The sequence below is a fragment of the Calliphora vicina genome, chromosome 2, assembly GCF_958450345.1.
Source record: "Calliphora vicina chromosome 2, idCalVici1.1, whole genome shotgun sequence".
Taxonomy (NCBI): domain Eukaryota; kingdom Metazoa; phylum Arthropoda; class Insecta; order Diptera; family Calliphoridae; genus Calliphora; species Calliphora vicina.
Genome location: NC_088781.1, coordinates 12,860,713 through 12,880,069, shown reverse-complemented (window position 1 = coordinate 12,880,069; position 19,357 = coordinate 12,860,713). Strand labels below are relative to the sequence as shown.

General features: G+C 31.0%; 1 protein-coding gene across 1 annotated transcript; it reads left to right on the top strand.

Moving 5' to 3' along the window:
• The first annotated feature begins 1,855 nt into the window (after nucleotides 1-1,855).
• LOC135951060 (uncharacterized) lies at nucleotides 1,856-2,516 on the top strand. The gene is made up of 2 exons (XM_065500629.1): nucleotides 1,856-2,011; nucleotides 2,077-2,516. The coding sequence occupies exons 1-2, from the start codon at nucleotides 1,965-1,967 to the stop codon at nucleotides 2,174-2,176; spliced, it is 147 nt and encodes a 48-aa protein (XP_065356701.1). The 5' UTR covers nucleotides 1,856-1,964; the 3' UTR covers nucleotides 2,177-2,516.
• The last annotated feature ends 16,841 nt before the right edge of the window (nucleotides 2,517-19,357 follow it).

Genomic DNA, 19,357 nt, shown 5'->3' with positions numbered 1-19,357 from the left:
GGGATGCATTGGACGATCTTGGATCACATGCGGATTGGCATGTTACCAAATTCCTATCGGAAGTATTGATTTATCTCTTTAAATTGAAAAAAAGTGCCGCTGAAGCACACCGATTGTTCACCAAAGCTTATGACGAATGTATTTCATCGACTTTAACGTGCAAGAGATGGTGTGTTCGGTTCAGAAGTGGTGATTTTAACATGGAAGACAAAGATCGCCCAGGCCAGCCAAAAAGTTTGAAGGCGAAGAATCGGAGACATTACTCCATGAAGATCTTTGGATGCTACTCAATTTCAAAACGTTTGCGAAGAGTATGATTCATCCAAAAGCTTGTCCGGACATCACGAATTGAAGCCGAGAGACCTTGAAAGATAATTTTGCATGTCCGAGGAGATCAAACTCTCAAGTTTAAACTACATTTCAAAACTACTGGATCATCCAAATCCCCTTGCCAAGGAGTTGCTGTCATTTGAGGGTCATAGATAGAGTTGTCAAATATTCGACATATTCTAAAAAATAAAAAAAAAAGTTTGGAAAAAACTTTTTTAAAAAAAAATTGGAAAAAACTTTTTTTTATAAAAATTTAAAAAAAATAATTTTGTTTAAATAAAAATATTTTAAAGTATAATTTTGTGAAATGTATATAATATAGCTCTCTTACTTGTTGTATTAGAATTATTAAAAGTAATCGCATAAAATCTTAAAATAAATTTTAAAAAAATATTTGATTTTGTCGAATAATTCGAGACAAAAAAACCGGTTTGTCGAATAACTCGAAAAACGTCCTTTTGTAAAAAATGGTTTAAAAAAACCGGAAAATTGGAAAAAACCCGGTTTTTCGAATAATTCGAAAACCGGTTTGACAACTCTGGTCATAGACGACTGAGGCGATTGGAAACACTGGATCTTGCCAGATAATCATTTTAACGAGCACTCATGTTGGATATTACAGCGGCAATAACAACTTTAGTTTTAATTTAGGTTAAGATTTTAATACTTATTGTAAATTTCTCAAAAGAAAGATTCAATAATGAAAAAGATTTAATGAAAAAGAAAAATTTCCAAAATAATGTTTGAACGATATAAAATTACTTGCCATGAAAAATGGATCCATTACGATAATCCGAAGTGTAAGAGATCGTACGTGAAGTCCGATCAACAAGCTTAGGCAATGCTTTGTATTTGGTGGGACCAAAATGGTCATATCTATTATGAGCTGCTGAAATAATATTTTTGGGCGTTACATAAACTGATAATACCCTCCCCACTATGGTTGTGTAGGGTATAAAAACTGACGTCAGAATGCCAGACAAAAATAACGTGCCGTTTAGCATGAATTTTGTGCAAAATCTTCATCAAATAAACCCCAAAGGTAAACCCCACATGTCTTTGAAAATTAATAAATAAATAAAGAAGTCATTTATATATATTTACATATAAATGTTTGTACCTACGTCTGTTATACATACATATGTATATTGAAAATTTGTTAATGTTTACCAAAAATTTGAAACAAAACAACATTGTATTGTATAATTTAAATAAAAATTCAAATTTGTTATGATTTGATTTGATAAGATTCACATTAACACACGATGAGTAAGTAAGTAAGTCTAGATATTAGTAGTATTTTATAGTGTTGTTTTCAATATTTTATTTAAAACAAAAATTATAAATGCAAACGTTTTTGATTGCTCTTAAACTAGTTTAAAGTTTAAACAAAAACAAATGGATTTTTCGTGAATAAAGTTAAAAAAAACAGATAGACAGACAGAATAGAAATTTATTCACAATAACACGTTGGGACTGCATGATACTGAAACCTTTGGAGTATAAAAACACCTTCAAACAAAAGCTACAGCATCATTTGAGTTTTATCAACTTAACTGAATACATCATCTAAAAAGTGAAGTTAACCAACAAATAATTATCTTTCAAAACTAACGAAAACATTTTATGTGTCAATGAATAACCGCGCCGACACTAAAGCCAAGTTAAACGCTAATTTGAGGTAAGAATTAAAACTATTATTTATTATTAAATGACCAGAAATTAATTAATGTTTTCCCCTTTTAGTCTCTCCAAACATTTGTCATCCAAAAAAGGTTCAAGAACCTCCAACTGCGGTAATCGTCTGGAATTTTCAGTACTTACTCTCATACAAAGCGTGCCCTGATTAAATTTTAATAAAAACAACTGTTTCAATATGGTCCATAATCGTTCTTCTCGCAAATCATGCCCCGTCATGGATGTCAGCCCATCACGCCATACATTAACTGCTTCGGTCAATAAATATGAATTGTCATCTAGTCCACGCATTGGCTATAAACTGGAGGTGCCCAGCCGTCCAGTGGGTAGCTCTGGTTCATCATCTAGTCAATGGCATTACAATAACATGGTGAATAATAATCGTCAAGAGTTCAATAATTTACATTTCTGTTAAATCATTCGGTGTTTTGTTTTCAATTCCACCCTACTCTTCAAATAAAGAAAATAATTGATTAATCAAACTGAAATGTGTGTAATTTGTTTTTAATTAGGCAGTAAATAGGAATGAAGTCCATACGAATATTACGAAATACGAAAGTACGAATATAAAACCGAATTATATTCCGAAACATTTTAAAACAATTCCTCGAAACATTCATTAGATTCATGAATTATTTCGTATTTTGACGTAACGGTATTTTCGAATATTTCGCTAAAGGGGATTTAGGGGTATTATTTCGGTAACGATAGTACAATTGAAAAGGTATTTTATGGGTAACCATAACCAACCTTGTTAGAAAGTCTAATTTTTATAATAAATTTCAATATTAATTTCATGCAACTGATGAATATGTAATGCATTAAGAATGACTTCATATTTTCTTTTGCAAAAACATAAATGTTAATTAGCAATGCTTAGAAAAAGCAATTTGTTATTATATATTACATTTGTAGATGCCACAAATCTTTCGGAAATATTAAATATTATAACAATATATCAAAAATTGTTGCCTTTATGTAAAAGCAATGTCACGTGTCTTGCGTGCGTATTTATGAATTTACATTAAATGAAAAGTGTGTAAAAGAGAAAATCCCTGAATAAAATTTATTTGCAAAAACACTTTTTGCACTTTGACTTTAAACACCCATGTCAAAGTGTTTAAAAAACAAGGTTTAAGTAAGAAAAACAAACGATACACCACAGGGAGAGACCCCAATGTAAGTAAGGGGTGGGAGATGAACTCCTAAACACTGCAAATAACAAAAGTTTTAACGGGTTTTTTCTTAACAGTTAATATTGGGGTTTAACTGGTTCTATGGGAGCAGATTTGTTAACAGATTTGTATTTATACTTTTCTGGTATTTTTTTTTCGAAATAATTTTCAATATAATTTAAAATATCATATTCTGTTCTAATATTTTTCCAAATTCTATACTACCAGTCTGTAGCCCATTCAGAAATTCTTTAATAATGATTTTTAAATTTGTAAAATAAATATTTAGCTACCTTTTCCAAACATTTTTTTTTTTTTGAGAAATTTGTAAAAGATTGCTTCTTATTTCAGAGTTGTTTGTCTTTAAAATTAAAAATCTGTAAATCATTCTTACATTTTTATGTCCCAAACTCCAGCCATTCATTCACCCCTACTACAATAAGCTTTAGAACATATTTTTCCACCCAACAAAAGCAACCACTTATTCCTTACTCATTCTTCATCTAAACATCTCTGTTGTATTGTCTTTATAGCTTGGCCACATTACAAGTCAAGAACATGATTATTACATAAATACTTATGCAACAAAATAATCAAATTTGGGGGGAAAATCAACAACGAAAACAACATGCTTTTAAAGGGCAACATATTGTACAGATTTTACAGGGACAAAGGAAGCAAGAACTGAATGAATATAACGAATAATTGTCACTCTTCACCTAAATATTTGTCAACTCAATCATAATAAATAACGGCCAAGGCGTATCAACAAGGTGAGTGCATAAAATCAGCTGTTTCTTAATTCGCTGTGGTTTTATGTACACTATATGTCAAACTTTGTTTATGTTTACATTTGTTATTGTAAATAACATAGTAATATTTTAATTCGCCTTGATTTTGACATTTAGAGTACATTTTAACAAAAACAAATTGCCTGTTGTTTTTGCATTGTTGTATTTGTTGCCGGGACGCACTCACCTTGTTAATACGCCTTGATAACGGCTAACTCAAGGCGAATTTATACAATTCACTGCAAAGGCGAATTCTGGCTAATTGGAGCGAATTCATTAATGTTTTATGTATGGATTTTGACATTAACCACTGGATTACTAAGTCATTATTATAGACAATTTTTTTTTTCACCAAAAAAAAAAATGTCAAACTCAACAACAGCTTGCAAAATCATTGGGAACTACTCAAGCAGCTATTTCAAAATGTTTGCGAGCATCAGGATTCATTCCAAAAGCAGGGAAATTCAGTAACATAGGAATTGAAGCTAAGAGACCTTAATAGACGATTTTGTTTATCTGAAATGCTGTTTTAACGGTCTAAAAGAAAATAATTATTGCACCTAATAATTACTTACGATGAAAAATGGATCCATTACGATAACCCGAAGTGTAAGAGATCGTACATGAAGCCCGGCCAACCAGTCGAATCCACGCCAAAGACAAATATCCATGGCGCTAGGGTAAAGCTCTGTATTAGGTGGGAGCAAAAGGGTCCTATCTATTATGAGCCGCTGAAATCTGGCCAGACCATAACAAGGAATCTGTACCGAACGTAAATGATTCGTTTGAGGCGTCCATTTGCCGAAAAACGCCCAGAATATGCGGCCAGACATGAAACCATAAAATTTCATCATGACAACGCTTGGCCACACTATGCAATACCTGTTGAAAACAGTTTAGAATGAAGTGGTTGGGAAGTTTTGCCTCACCCGCCTTATAGTTCAGACCTTACCCCGCCCGACTTCTATTTGTTTTGCTTTCTCTGGGATACACCTCACTTCAGAACAGAAATTATGTTGATTCGTTTTTGGCCTCAAAAGATGAGCAGTTCTTTTGGCTCGGAATCCATATGTTGCCAAAAAGATGGGAAAATGTCAAAGCTAACAATGACCAATACTTTGAATAAATTTATATTGTACAAATGTTTCAAAATAAAAGCTAAAAATTTTAAAAATCCCCGCATTTTTAAGTCATACACCCAATAATAAATAGTTAATAGACAAAAATTAAAACATTTTGTAGAAAAATAATCCAATAATTCCCCAAAAATCCCAAAAAATCGAATTTAACACATTTGGTTGGAACACATTTAGTCAGAGGCAGTTTAGAACTATCCGAAATTACGATATAAAATGGGTTAAATTTGGATGGAGCTGTGATAGACCCCTATTTAAAATTTGAACACATATTTTGAGTATGAGTGTTATTGAGTAATATATTTTGATTCTGCTAACGTGGATACTGTTCCTAATACAACGTTGTATAGATAATATCTACATTTTGTAGTAAAATCTGTATGAAAAGGCGGAGACATAAAACACTTAAACTCCATGGCTCGTTTCGCAAAGGATGTTTTAGTAAATACTTATCCCCATTGCACAATGAACATGGGGCTAAGTGGGGAAGCAATTTAGATTAAATAAGTCGTATGTGTAATGCGATGATGATAATGTCGATGATAAAGCCTTTAAATTTGTCTATTAACAGCTCAATGCTTATATCAAGTTATGTTTTTGTTTTAAGGTCTTTGTAATATGATTATTACACATGTAATCACAGGGTGACAATGTTGTTTGAAATCGTTTTCTAATGCATGACGTTGTTGTTTATTTTCTTAAAATATTGTATTTTTATAATTTACACATTAAGTTTACCCATTTTTTGTGTGTGTAATCTGGTTTACAAAAGTGTGTTTTATTGTTAAGCAGTTGTGTGGAAAAAATCAGTTTAATGCAATTTTAATTCAAAATTCAAAAACGTAAACCACTTTGAATAGATTTTCTTTCTGAAAGTGGTTAATTTTTGAAAAAATCTAGCTTCCTCCGTGTTCCATTGGTTTCAACGTGCGAGAGATGGTTTGTGCGGTTCGGAAGTGGTGATTTTGACACGGAAGTCAAAGATCGCCCAGGCCAGCCATAATAGTTTGAAGACCAAGAATTGGAAGCATACTCAATGAAGATTGTTGTAAAATTCAACAATTTCAAAATGTTTGCGAGCAGCAGGATTCATCCAAAAGCAGGGAAATTGCGTATCATACGAATTGAAGCCGAGAGACGATTGCATATGTCTGAAATGCAGTTTGAACGCTAAAAGGAAAATCATTTTTGCACTGAATCATTACTTGCGACGATCAAACGATCTCTAAACCCGCAAATCCCGGTCAACCAGCCGAATAAACACCAAAGCCAAAAGCGCTAAGGTAATGCTCTGTATTTGGTGTTAGAAAAAGTTGTAAGTTGCAGAAATCTGGCCAGACCATCACATGGAACCTGTACCGAACGCAACTGAATCGTTTGAACCGAGCATTTGCCGTAAAACGCCCAGAATTTTCGGCCAGTCATAGAACCGTAATATTCCATCATGACAACGCACGGCTACCTGTTAAAAACTATTTAGAAAGAAGTGGTTGGGAAGTTTTGCCTTATAGTTCAGACCTTGTCCCGTCCGAATAGTCCGAATATCGATTCTGAACGCTATCTCTGGGTTATGCTTCACTTTGGAACAGAGCATCCGAAAGATGGAAAAAGGTCATAGCTAATAATGGCCAATACTTTAAATAAATTTATATTGTAAAAATGTTTCAAAATAAAAGCTAAAAATTTTAAATAATCCTGCATTTTTAAGTCAAACAAACATGGTGCATTTGGCTCCTCTATGACACCCCATTTGTTTATATTTTAATAACTGAAAGTTTTAATCGTTTTTTTTTTTTGCTTTTCCAAATTAGGTTGTAACCATATTTTCCCTCACAACTGTTAGTACACATTTCATATTCTTCCTAAAATTTATTTTGAAAATAAGAACATCAGAAGCTAAAACTTGTTTGTTCTCAATCTCAAGTCTTTTAAGTGAATATATTGTTATTTTTTATATTTAATTTTACAAAAATGACGATTAATCATAAACGAAACATCAATTTCAGCTCTTGACCCCTGCTGACATTACAACACTCACACTCGCTCTCACACACAAGGGCACAAAGGACCTTCTTTCAAAAACAACCTCAATTAAACACACTCACACACAAAACAGTGAACTGAACTGAATGAAATAGAACTGAAACTGGAACTTTATGATTGTCGTAATAGTTTTTATTTTATTAATACAAAAAACCACTCGAACAGTTACTACTCGTGTCCTTAGATTGCAAATGAAACCAATTGCTACTTATTTTATTGGCTCAATTTTTCTATATTAATGTTCATAAAATATATGAATTACATTCAATAACTATACAGGGATACTTACATATATATTTTTTGATGTCCTCTGCCCTGTCACACGTGATGTCCTTCTTTGATTTTCCTTTTTTACTACTTGTGTTCAATGGATAATCTGAGGTTTTCGTTTCAATTGACACACATAATTCTATTAGAGAAGAAATATGTTTGCTTAGTTAGGAAAATCGTTATTTTTTTCTTTGACATGGTGGTCATTTTGTTGAAGAATTTTGGAAAAGGTTGTCCTTTCTTATTGTTAATAGCTACATACACATGTATTAATAATATCAAGTGTATTTTGCTTGTTTGCCACCGCATGGTGTCTAAGTATGTTGGGATTAAGCTATTTATCAAAATTAAATATTGGCCATTGAGGTGAAAATATTTCCTTTGGACATCGAAATCTTAATATGTGGAAATGTGTGGGATACACGTACTGGGTGGGGGTGGGTGGATTCAATTTTAAAATCTGAGGGAAGGAGAAATTATTGCTATAAATTTATGTATCTAGCAGATACTGAAAATTATCAATTTTTAACTTTTATTTTGAAATATAGTTTTGGATTTTTCCATCTTTCTGACAACATATGGATTCCGCGCCAAAAGAACTGCTCATCTTTTGAGGCCAAGAACGAAACAAGCCAATTTCGGATACTCTTTTCTGAAGTGAAGAGTATCTTAGAGAGAGCGTTCTGCATCAATCGCAACAAAGAGTAGTCGGACGAGGCAAGGTGTGGTGAGACAAAAGCGGGTGAGACAAAACTTCCCAACCACTTCATTCTAAATACTTTTTAACAGGTATTGCAACATGTGGCCGAGCGTTTCATGATGGAATATTACGGTTTCATATCTGGCTGCATATTCTGGACGTTTTTCGGTCAATGCTCGCTTCAAACGCATCATTTGCGTTCGGTACAGGTTCACTGTGATGGTCAGCCCAGATTTAAGCAGCGCATATTTTGGTCCCACCAAATACCGACCATAACCTTAACACCATATTTGGCTTTGGTGTCGATTAAAATGTTTGGCCGGGCTTCGCATACGATCTCTTATGCTTAGGGTTATCTTAATAGATCCATTTTTCATTTGGTGTAAAAATTATTTTCTTTCAGACATACTAAATCGTCTTTTAAGGTCTCTCAGCTTCAATTCGTATGGTACCCACTCTCCCTGATTTTGAATGAATCCTGCTGCTTGCAAACGTTTTGAAATTGCTGATTGAATAGCTCCCAATGATTTTCCAAGGTCTTGTTGAGTTTGTCAAAAATATTCATGGAGTAAATCCTTTAATTCATGGTCTTCAAACTGTTTTTGGATGGCCTGAGCGATATTTGTCTTTAGTATCAAAATTTCTAGTCGTCAAAACCAGCAACGCAATATGACACTTCTAGACATTAGAGGTTGTGACACGCCCCTAAAAGGGTCGTTAACTTTTAACCGAAGTTATACAATCGTATAGCAGGCAAACGAATCATGGTATCGTTTTTCAAGCAGCAAAACTGGTAGTTGTTATTAATATTTAGTATACACAGAGAAAACATATTCGTAGTGGCAACCGAATTAGTAGCCAAACGAATGATTCGGTGTTTCCATTCCAGCAGCAGAAAATCAGTTATTAAGAAAGAATTTCGGTTGAAGCAACCAAACTTTGGTTATCCCTTATAAATTTTTGTAGCCACAACTGTAAAATTCGGTCACAAAGGCAGAATCATTCGATTAGCAACAAATTAGGTTGCTACTACGAATCTGTTTTCTCTGTGTATGGAAATCAATATTTCAATTTATTTCCTTTAAATAAACCGTATTCATTTTGATTGCAAATATAAGCAGTTTAGTAGTTTAAAATTTGTAACAACTCTTTATCTATTTAAATTTATTCAACAATTTAAATAGTCACTCTCTTTTAATACACATTTTAAAAACACACTTTATAATGTACAAGAATACACAGCTAATACAGTTGATGTTAATTCTAACGAAGCCTGTGGTAAACTAATCTAACTGCAACCGCTGCCACTAACTATATATAGTGACATCTTCCAGCAGTTTCATGAATTATCTTAACGGACAAAACTAGAATGTTATATTTCTAGAGTTTTTAGCAGCTTCAATGTTAATGTTAGCTGCTTTAACATTTAATGTTGCCATACTTACAAACAATGTTAATAACTGCGTGTTATCAAGAGTACAAAAATTTCGTCATTGAACCATTTAATAAACAAACTAGATTTTTTACCGCATTTAGGTCATTGGCAATTACAACCGCGGTGAAATTAGGAAAGGAGCTATTCTAAATCTTTTTCAAAACTTCATATACGCAAATGTTCTACACAGAGAAAACAGATTCGTGATAGCAACCGAATTTGTTGCCAATCGAATGATTCGGTTGCACACATCGAATTTTTCAGTTCTATCAACAGAAAGTCAGTTGACAAAGAAGAATTTCGGTTAAAGCAACCAAACTTTTGTTACCCCTTTTAAAATTTTGTAGCCACAACTGTAAAATTCGGTCACTAAGGTAGAATCATTCGATTGGCTACAAATTCGGATGCTATCACGAATCTGTTTTCTCTGTGTATAAATTGAGTGATTTCACAAACGAGAGATATTCCAAAACGACAAATTGATGATTTTGTACTTTGGAACACGTTTGTGTACTCGAAAGTAAAACGAGTAAATCATGTGCATTCGATTTACAAGACAACAAATCATGCTCAGAGAAAACAGATTCGTGATAGCATCCGAATTTGTTGCCAATCGAATGATTCTACCTTAGTGAACGAATTTTACAGTTGTTGCTACAGAATTTTGGAAAGGTTAACAAAAGTTTGGTTGCTTCAACCAAAATTCTTCTTTATCAACTGACTGTCTGTTGATAGAACTGAAAAATTCGATGTGTGCAACGGAATCATTCGATTGGCAACAAATTCGGTTGCTATCACGAACATAGAGAATAGACATAGAGCGGAAACTCTCCTGTCAAAGACCTAACTCAGTTGTCAAAAACCTAAGTGGAGAGAATGTATTAGTAGAAAAAACTATGTGAAAACAAAAACAATACTCGTATGTGTGATTATTTTGAGTAATTTTTTTGTTTGAGTTTTTTTTCTAGTTTCCGCTCTATGTTCTCTATGATCACGAATCTGTTTTCTCTGTGTGTGAATTCCTTTTTAATCGAAAACGTTACTCGGATTCGATTTACAAAACAGGTGGGATAATTTATTTAATGTGATTAATCTTAAATCCGAGAAAGTAAAAATATTCTTGTGATATTAGAAGATATATGACATTTTTGGTGGCATTTCCTATTTAAGAGGCCGTTAGCTTGAATCTTTCAGCAGTCTAATGAATTAAATATTTGTTCCTAACTTCCCTTTAATATATTCTATTATTTTCCATTTACAAAACAAAATCTGTCAAAAATATTTGTGTTTCTTAGCCATTCTACTACAAAAATGATTCACAAACCAATTAGCCTTTTTAATCACGCACTTATGTACACTACACTATATACTCCCTTCCACTTCTCACATAATTTCACCAAGTTGTCCTTTAGCCTTAAGATGACTTTTGGTTTTTTTGTTTGTCGTCGTTTCTGAAAATTTATGACTTTCATAATTTCGTTAATTTTAATGTTTTCAACAAACGTCTCGCATATCAAAATTACACTTTCCCACCTAATAACAAACAGAAAAAAAATATGGAAACTTCAACAAACACCCTCTATACTGCTCTTAGCCTTTTAATTTTTACTGACTTCCCTTCTTCTGCTGCTGGGAAAAAACTTCAAACTTATTTAATAATTATGTTTATTTTTATTAGACATGAAACTTATTTTCAGCTTTTTCATTTTCATTTACGTTTTTATTTTTATCGCATGATTTGCTTAGCGAGAGCGAGCGAGCGTAGGAACAAAATATAAAAAATAAATAAATGTGTTTTAATTAAAGATGTTTTGGATATTTGTGAACAAACTTTTTGCAATTATGTCGAAAGATATTGACACTTGGTGCCACATAGCATGAATGTCGACTGGATATGGAGAATAATTAAAACTGAATATATTATTTTGGCATTTAATAGGTTCAACGGAAAAACAAAATGTGTTATGTTCTGTTTGGAAATTAAGCTTATTTCTGCAATGACTGTATTATGCTGTGTAATTTTACTGAATATTAGAAATAAATTAATAAAAACTTTTCTTTTACTTACATTCAAATTGTTTTAAAAGTTACTGTTTCGTAATGTAATTAACTAGATCAATATTAAAATATTTTATTGCCGATTAAACACACTTGTGTTTGGATTTTAAAATATAAAATACTTTATAATTACACAGTACAACACATGATTTTGGGACTCAATTCTGATAATTGCACGTGAAAGTAGCCCCAAAAATAAGAACTTCTGCATCATTAGTTTTGTCAAGTTGGCTGCCGTATTAATTTAATGGCCATACGAATTTTTTTCCTCAAGGTGGATTTTTATCACTTTTCTATATTTTAGCACGGTTATATCTCGTATACCGTACGGAATATCTCTTTTGTGGCTGAAGCAAAGTTGTATATATTGAATAGTAGAAAAAAAGTACGGAACATACCTACCCGAAAAAGATGCATCCAGTGCATTAAAAATCGCAAAAATGCCCATTTTTTTTAATTTTTTAACCAATTTTTCACCTTTTTTGCTTAATAACTGGATTACAAATCCAATTATGGACTGATCACCATGAAATTAGATCGTGTGATTTGTGTCTATATAAAAGTTATTTATCATGAATTTTGTATGTATACCATAATTTTTTACAGATTTATGCACTTTAAAGTGATTTTCGGAAGCGTGTCTTATATGTGAGCTATGGCTAATTATGGACCGATCATAAACAAATTCGGTACATATAATTTGTTCGGCCCAAGGACGAAAACTGTTGAAATTGGCTTAAATCGGTTCATTATTTCACCTAGCCCCCATACAAATTTTTCCCGAAATTGGACTTTATCGCTCATAAATGTTTTATTTATATATGTATATACACAAATTTCGCTCCAAATAAGTTTTATATATACAAAATTCATGTCAAAAAATTTTATTATGATCGGTCCATAATTATTCATAGCACCCATATAAGACCAGCTTCCGAAAATCACTTTAAAGTGAATAAATCTGTTAAAAATGATGGTATACATACAAAATTCATGATAAATAACTTTTATATAGACACAAATCACACGACGTAATTTCATGGTGATCAGTCCATAATTGGATTTGTAATCCAGTTATTGAGAAAAAAAAGGTGAAAACTTGGTAAAAAATTTAAAAAAATGGTAATTTTTGCGATTTTTAAGGCACTGGATGCAACTTTTTCGGTGGTAGGTATGTTCCGTACTTTTTTCTACTATTCAATATCTACAACTTTGCTTCAGCCACAAAAGAGATATTCCGTACGGTATACGAGATATAACCGTGCTAAAATATAGAAAAAGTGATAAAAATCCACCTTGAGGAAAAAAATTCGTATGGCCATTAAATTAATACGGCAGCCAACTTGACAAAACTAATGATGCAGAAGTTCTTATTTTTGGGGCTACTTTCACGTGCAATTGTCAGAATTGAGTCCCAAAGCAATGAACTGAAAAATGTTGTACAGTGTTATTTAAGAAAATAAATATTAGGCTTCTTTTGTTATTTAGTTATGGTAAAAGTTAAGTTTTTTCTATTTGGAATATATGTATTTTTTTTTTTAATAAATGCCAAATATGAAAAATTAACATTCATACCGTGGTTTACAAGGGTTAAAGTTGCCCGATTTCCGTCAAATTATCTATAAATATTCTATAAATATAACCCTTAAATGCATAATTTTTACTTTTATTTTTCTATAAAGTATCAAATATTTAGTTGATTTTTGTTTATTATATTACAGTTAGCTTTAGTTTGATTCAGAATTTCTTTAGCTAAAACTTTTCGTACTCCATTTGATTTTTCTGAAGAAGAATCTGAATTAGTATCAAGCTTATTTTGGTCTAAAATTAAGTGGAACTGGAATGTAGACAATTGGCAACAATATGCATTAAAGGGATAAGATACAGATTAAAACAAATCAAGTAACCTCCATTAACACAGTCTTGTTATGTGTTAACTTATAGTTATACAGTCGTTTAAAATAATTATACCCTGATTTCTTCGAGAACATTTTAGGTTTGGGGTTGAGAGAAATAGAAAAGAAACAAACACAAATAATCTGGATGAGTGATTTATAATTTATTTTTTTCGTAAAGGTCAGCTTGGGACTTTTATTTGCGAACATGAAAAATAAATCGCAAAAATGCTTTTGATGCAAATCAACGCTTAAATATATAAAATTTATCAAAAGATTAATAACAATTTAAAAAAAATTATCATTTCTGTTACTCAGACTTCATTACTTCATACTTATCATATTATTTCCATAATTTGTTAAAAATTACTAATAATATGTTATTGCATGTAAATAAAAGAGAAAGTAACAGTTATTAAGAACAAGAACAAATGAATTGTTTATCTCACACCAAATCATTAAAAAACAGCAAAAACGAATAAAGGTCATACCAAACCATTTAAATAAAAATCATTTTGTAACTGTTATTTTCAGTGATTTATTTTTATCACAAAAATATAAATCACAATTTTGGTTTTTTGGTATATGGACGAGTTATTTTCGATCTCCGATTTAAAATGTTTGTATCGACATATTACTGAACAGAAATAAGTTTCATGTAGAGTCTACATTGTACTATATTTGATGGCGTTCGGTCCATAATTAATCATTGTTCCCATATAAGTTCCACTTCCGAAAATCTCTCACGAAAATTAAATAAATAAATTAATTTCCAAAAATCTAGGCAGTCGCAGTTTTTTATTATATCTAAGCCATTCATGGAACGATTTTGCCGATCAAACATTTATGGTCCGATTTATTCGAATATTTATTACAACAACTATTTAATTTGTTATCAAATTCAAAGATTTTTTATTTGAATTTTCTCCAACTAGTTCATTGTACTTGAGAGCATGAGACACCGAATTACGGTGTCCACGTTTTGCATAGCCCAGATGTAAAGGAACAATCTTTGCTTAAGTTATTGTATGATGTTTGTTTTCCTCCATACAATTTTGAAGCACTCCAATACCGATCAACTATCTTCGACTTTGGGCGATGAACTATCATTCCAGAACAATGTATAATTCAATTGTGGTTATTGTTCGGTTGTTATGTCAGAAAACATCACTGGGAAACTGGAAAAACAGGGCATTAATTGCATTTCCATACTTTTAATATAGTGTAAGCTAAAGTCTAATAGAATTATTCGCATTTGCTCGATACTTAACCTTTAACTTATGACGTGAAAATTTTTGACATTTTCACTGATGTGGTGTAAATTTTACACCTTATAATTTTTGCAAAAAAATTTTACTATAAAAATTAGAGACAACAATTTTAATTTAAAACAAAACTAACAAAATTAATTCGGCTATGCCGAATCTTATATACCTTTCACAAAATTATACTTCAAAATAAAAATTTTAAATATTTTTAGGTAAACAAAATTTATTTTTTTTTGCAGTTTTTTTAATTTTTTGGAAAAAAATTTTCGAATTGTTTTTTTTTTAAATTTTAAAAATTTTTAAAATTTAAAATTTTTTTTTTTGGTTTTTCAATTTTTTTTTAATATTTAGCGAAAAAAAACTTTTGCTGAAAAAAAATCGGTTTAAAAAATATTTTTCTGATTTTGACCCATTGTAGGTCCAACTTACTATGGTTTTATATACGTCATTGCAAAGGTCTTTGAAATATCTATCATTAGATATCCATATTGTCTATATTAATGACTTAGTAATCCAGATATATGTAGGTCAAAAATCGAGGTTCTGGTTTTTTCCTCATATCTCAGCCATTTGTGGACCGATTTTGCTGTTTTTAAATAACAAACTTCTCGAAAGCATGTCTGACAGAATTATTGAAGATTTGGATCCCGAAGATATCTGGGGTCTTCAGAAAATTGATTTCAACAGACAGACAGACGGACATGGCTTAATCGACTCCGCTATCTATAAGGATCCGGAATATATATACTTTATAGGGTCGGAAAATTATATTGTGGAAATTACAAAGGGAATGACAAACTTATACATATGTATATAACCTTCTCACGAAGGTGAAGGTTATAATAAAAAAAGAATTTATTCATTGTAGAATCTATCATTAAACTATTGGTCAATTCACAAGGTCTCTTATCAGTCATATTGTCATAATGTCCTAATATATCTCGACTCGACAGCTCGGCTTAACTGACTCTTATGCATTCGGCGCGGGTCTCTGCTGTGTGTGTGTTCGTAAATTCAGTATGATTGCATCACTGCAGCAAATTAAAAGTTTAGCGTTCGAAAAAGCATATTTGCGATTATTGCTTTACGTCAAACGTTTTTTAATGCAAATTGTTGGCAGTGATGCCGCAAATTTGTGCAACCAATGCATCATTAAGTTATATGTTGCAAAAGTTTGCAGGTCGTGGCATCAGTGATGCACAAATTTACTGCATTTACGAACACACCCTATTATTTTAGGACATTTTTTGCTTGAAAAACAATAAAAACCATTGTGAAATATTAGGACATTATGACAATATGACATGATAAAAGACCTTGTGAATTGACCATATATGTATTTTCTAATGGATTTGAATTACATAAAACTTAAATGATTCAATAAGTAATTAATTCTATAAAGAATGAGTTCTTTAAATCCCAATAAAAGTTTTTCGATCACAAGCATTTCGAAATAATGGTCGCGTGCAAAATTGTATTGATATTCATGGAAAGTATTTTCGCTGATAAATATATATTACACAACTCTATATTCCATTGAGTATTGTCCAGAATGAGTTTATTTTCAAAGGGTGGCATATTTGTATCTGCCTTTTAAAAAAATTTACTATTAACGAATTTTAAAGTTTAGTCAATAGATATTGAAAATCTTTAGAAATCATTTACACGTTTTGCTCATAAAATCATACGGTATTAAGTGTGCGAGAAATACCATAAAAAGGGTTGGAGATAAGATCTAATTTCTTTTTACACTCGTATTTGATAAAATTATCAATAAAATACAGTTAAATGTATTTAGGAAAAAGGAAATGTTCTTCAATTGATTTTAAATTTTAATTTAAAGCAATGTTAACTTTTTTATTCGTGCCAACGTGCATACCTCCTCCAAACAAATCAATTGTTATGCCAAAGGGTTGTACGTACTAAAAAGTCAACATACATATGTATAAAAAATAAAAAATAATTCTCCTTTGTTGTAAAGCTTATCTAAATTTTTTAATATTAAGTTAAATTACCTTTAGCTGAATACATACAATGTAATTGATGTTTGTCATTATTTCCCCAAAGATTTGGAAACAAACAAAAACAACAACATAAAACTTTTCACGTGTCGTCCTGTAAAATTACCTTCTCTAAGGCATTTTTCTATTTTAAACTTTTTTGGCAGACACTTGCTAGCTGTTTAAATTGAAAATAGCACCCTTTTATTAGGTACATAGTCGTATGTAGATGTTTTGCCGATTTAAGTTTTTGGAACTTTTTGTGTAAACAGGAAATTATACATTATTATGTATTTCGTTTTAAACCGTATTTTTTCTTCATTTATTTGCAACTATTAAATCAAAGTTTTATTGTTGCAGCAACTTTTGTAATGTAAATGTAAGTGTAGTACTTAACTTTTTGTCTATCTATCAAACACTTATTGTGTATTTCCAAATATCCTTGTCACGTGATCTATTAGTTTTTGTTTGGCTGACTTGAAATGGTACCTGTTTTGCCGGCTAAAATTTATTTATTGATTGAGGTGTTCCTTCGTTCGTTCCCTGTTCTTTAGCAGTATCAATATGTTATGGAGAACAATTGAAGGTAAAGTTAAAAACTAGTTTCGAAGAAGACTTATTTTTCTTTTCGTAATGCTTTCTTTTTGTGCTGTTACTAATCAATTATTTTCGATAACAAAAAATTGGTGTAAATATATGTATATTGAAAGAATATAAGGGAATGAAGATAAATATTTTAGTGTTTGTATTTAAGAAACAGTAAAGTTAGGTGAAAAATACAATAATATGGGAATTAGATATTTGCCCTATTCACAAAAGAAGTTGTTTACTATTAATTTTTTATCAGAAATATGAGTGATCACAGATCGAGCTCCTTTTCTCGATTAAACACTTATTTACAAAGTTATTAAGGATAGAAATATGAGTGATCATAGATCGGTATTTTTTTTTTCGTTTAAACGCTTATTTACAATGTTATTAAAGAATTTAGATTTTTGAGTTTTTTCATATAAAAAATCGATTTTTGGTACAAAATATGAGTGATCACAGATGGAGCTCGTTTTCTCCATTAAACTCTTATTTATCGTGAAAAACATGTGAAATGTATGCTCCCATGAAATATCCTTTTCCCTCGAAGGGAAAATTGCTATCGTGATATTCCCCTAAACTTTTCATTCACAATAGTTGATTTTGTTCCAAAAATTTCACAACATGGGGAATTTTTTCATGTGAACAAAGTTTATGAACGAAAAATGGGAAAAGGGAACATATTTCATGTGAAATATTGATTCCCGATAAGGGTGAAAGTTATTAAGGCTTTTAGATTTTTGAGTTTTTTCATGTGATCGATTTTTGGTATGAAATATGAGTGATCACAGATGGAGCTCCTCTTCTCAATTATACGCTTATTTACAAAGTTATTAAGGATTTTAGTTTTTTGATTTTTTTCATATCAAAAACCGATTTTTGGTACGAAATATGAGTATCACAGATCGATCTCATTTTCTCGATTATACGCTTATTTATAAATTAATTAAGGATTTTCGATTTTTGTGGTTTTTTAATGAAAAACCGATTTTTGCTAGAAATATAAGTGATCACAGATCGACCTCTTTTTCTCGATTAAATGTTTGTTTACAAAGTAATTAAGGATTTTTTTAAGGATCACTCATATTTCGGTTTTGGTCAGAAATATGAGTGATCACAGATCGAGCTTATTTTCTCGATTAAACGCTTATTTACAAAGTTATTAAAGATTTTATATTTTTGATTGTTTTCATATGAAAAATCGATTTTTGGTCAGAAATATGAGTGATCACAGATCAATCTCCTTTTCTCGATTAAAAGGTTATTTACAAAGTTAATAAGGAGTTTAGATTTTTGACTATTTTTAAATGAATAATCTATTTTTGGTTAGAAGTACGAGTGATTACAGATCGAGCTTTTTGAGTATTTTCATATATCGATATTTGGTACGAAATATGAGTGATCACAGATCTAGCTCCTTTTCTCGATTAAACGCTTATTTACAATGTTATTAAGGATATTAGATTTTTGAGTATTTTTATATGAAAACTCAATTTTTGGTACGAAATATAAGTGATCACAGATCGAGCTCCTTTCCTCGATTAAATGCTTATTTACAAAGTTATTAAAGATTTTAGATTTTTGAGGTTTTTCATATGAAAAATCGATTTTGAATGAAATATAAATGATCACAGAACTAGCTCCATTTTTCAATTAAACGCTTGTTTACAAAGTTATTAAGGATTTTAGATTTTTGGAGGTTTTCATATGAAAAATGGATTTTTGCTAGAAATATGAGTGATCACAGATCGAGCTCATTTTCTCGATTAAACGGTAATTAACAAAGTTATTAAGGATTTTAGATTTTTGAGTTTTTTCATATGAAAAATCGATATTTGGTCAAAAATATGAGCTTATTTACAAAGTTATTAAGGATTTTAGATTTTTTAGTTTTTTCATATGAAAAATTGATTTTTGGTACGAAATATGAGTGATCACAGATCGATCTCCTTTTCTCGATTAAACGTTTG

What these genes read in the sequence shown, in the direction of transcription:
- LOC135951060 (XM_065500629.1), top strand. Translation starts at nt 1,965, where the DNA reads ATGAATAACCGCGCCGACACTAAAGCCAAGTTAAACGCTAATTTGAG. An exon ending in AAGTTAAACGCTAATTTGAG is followed by an intron (nt 2,012 to 2,076) that starts GTAAGAATTAAA and finishes TTCCCCTTTTAG; the next exon opens with TCTCTCCAAACATTTGTCAT.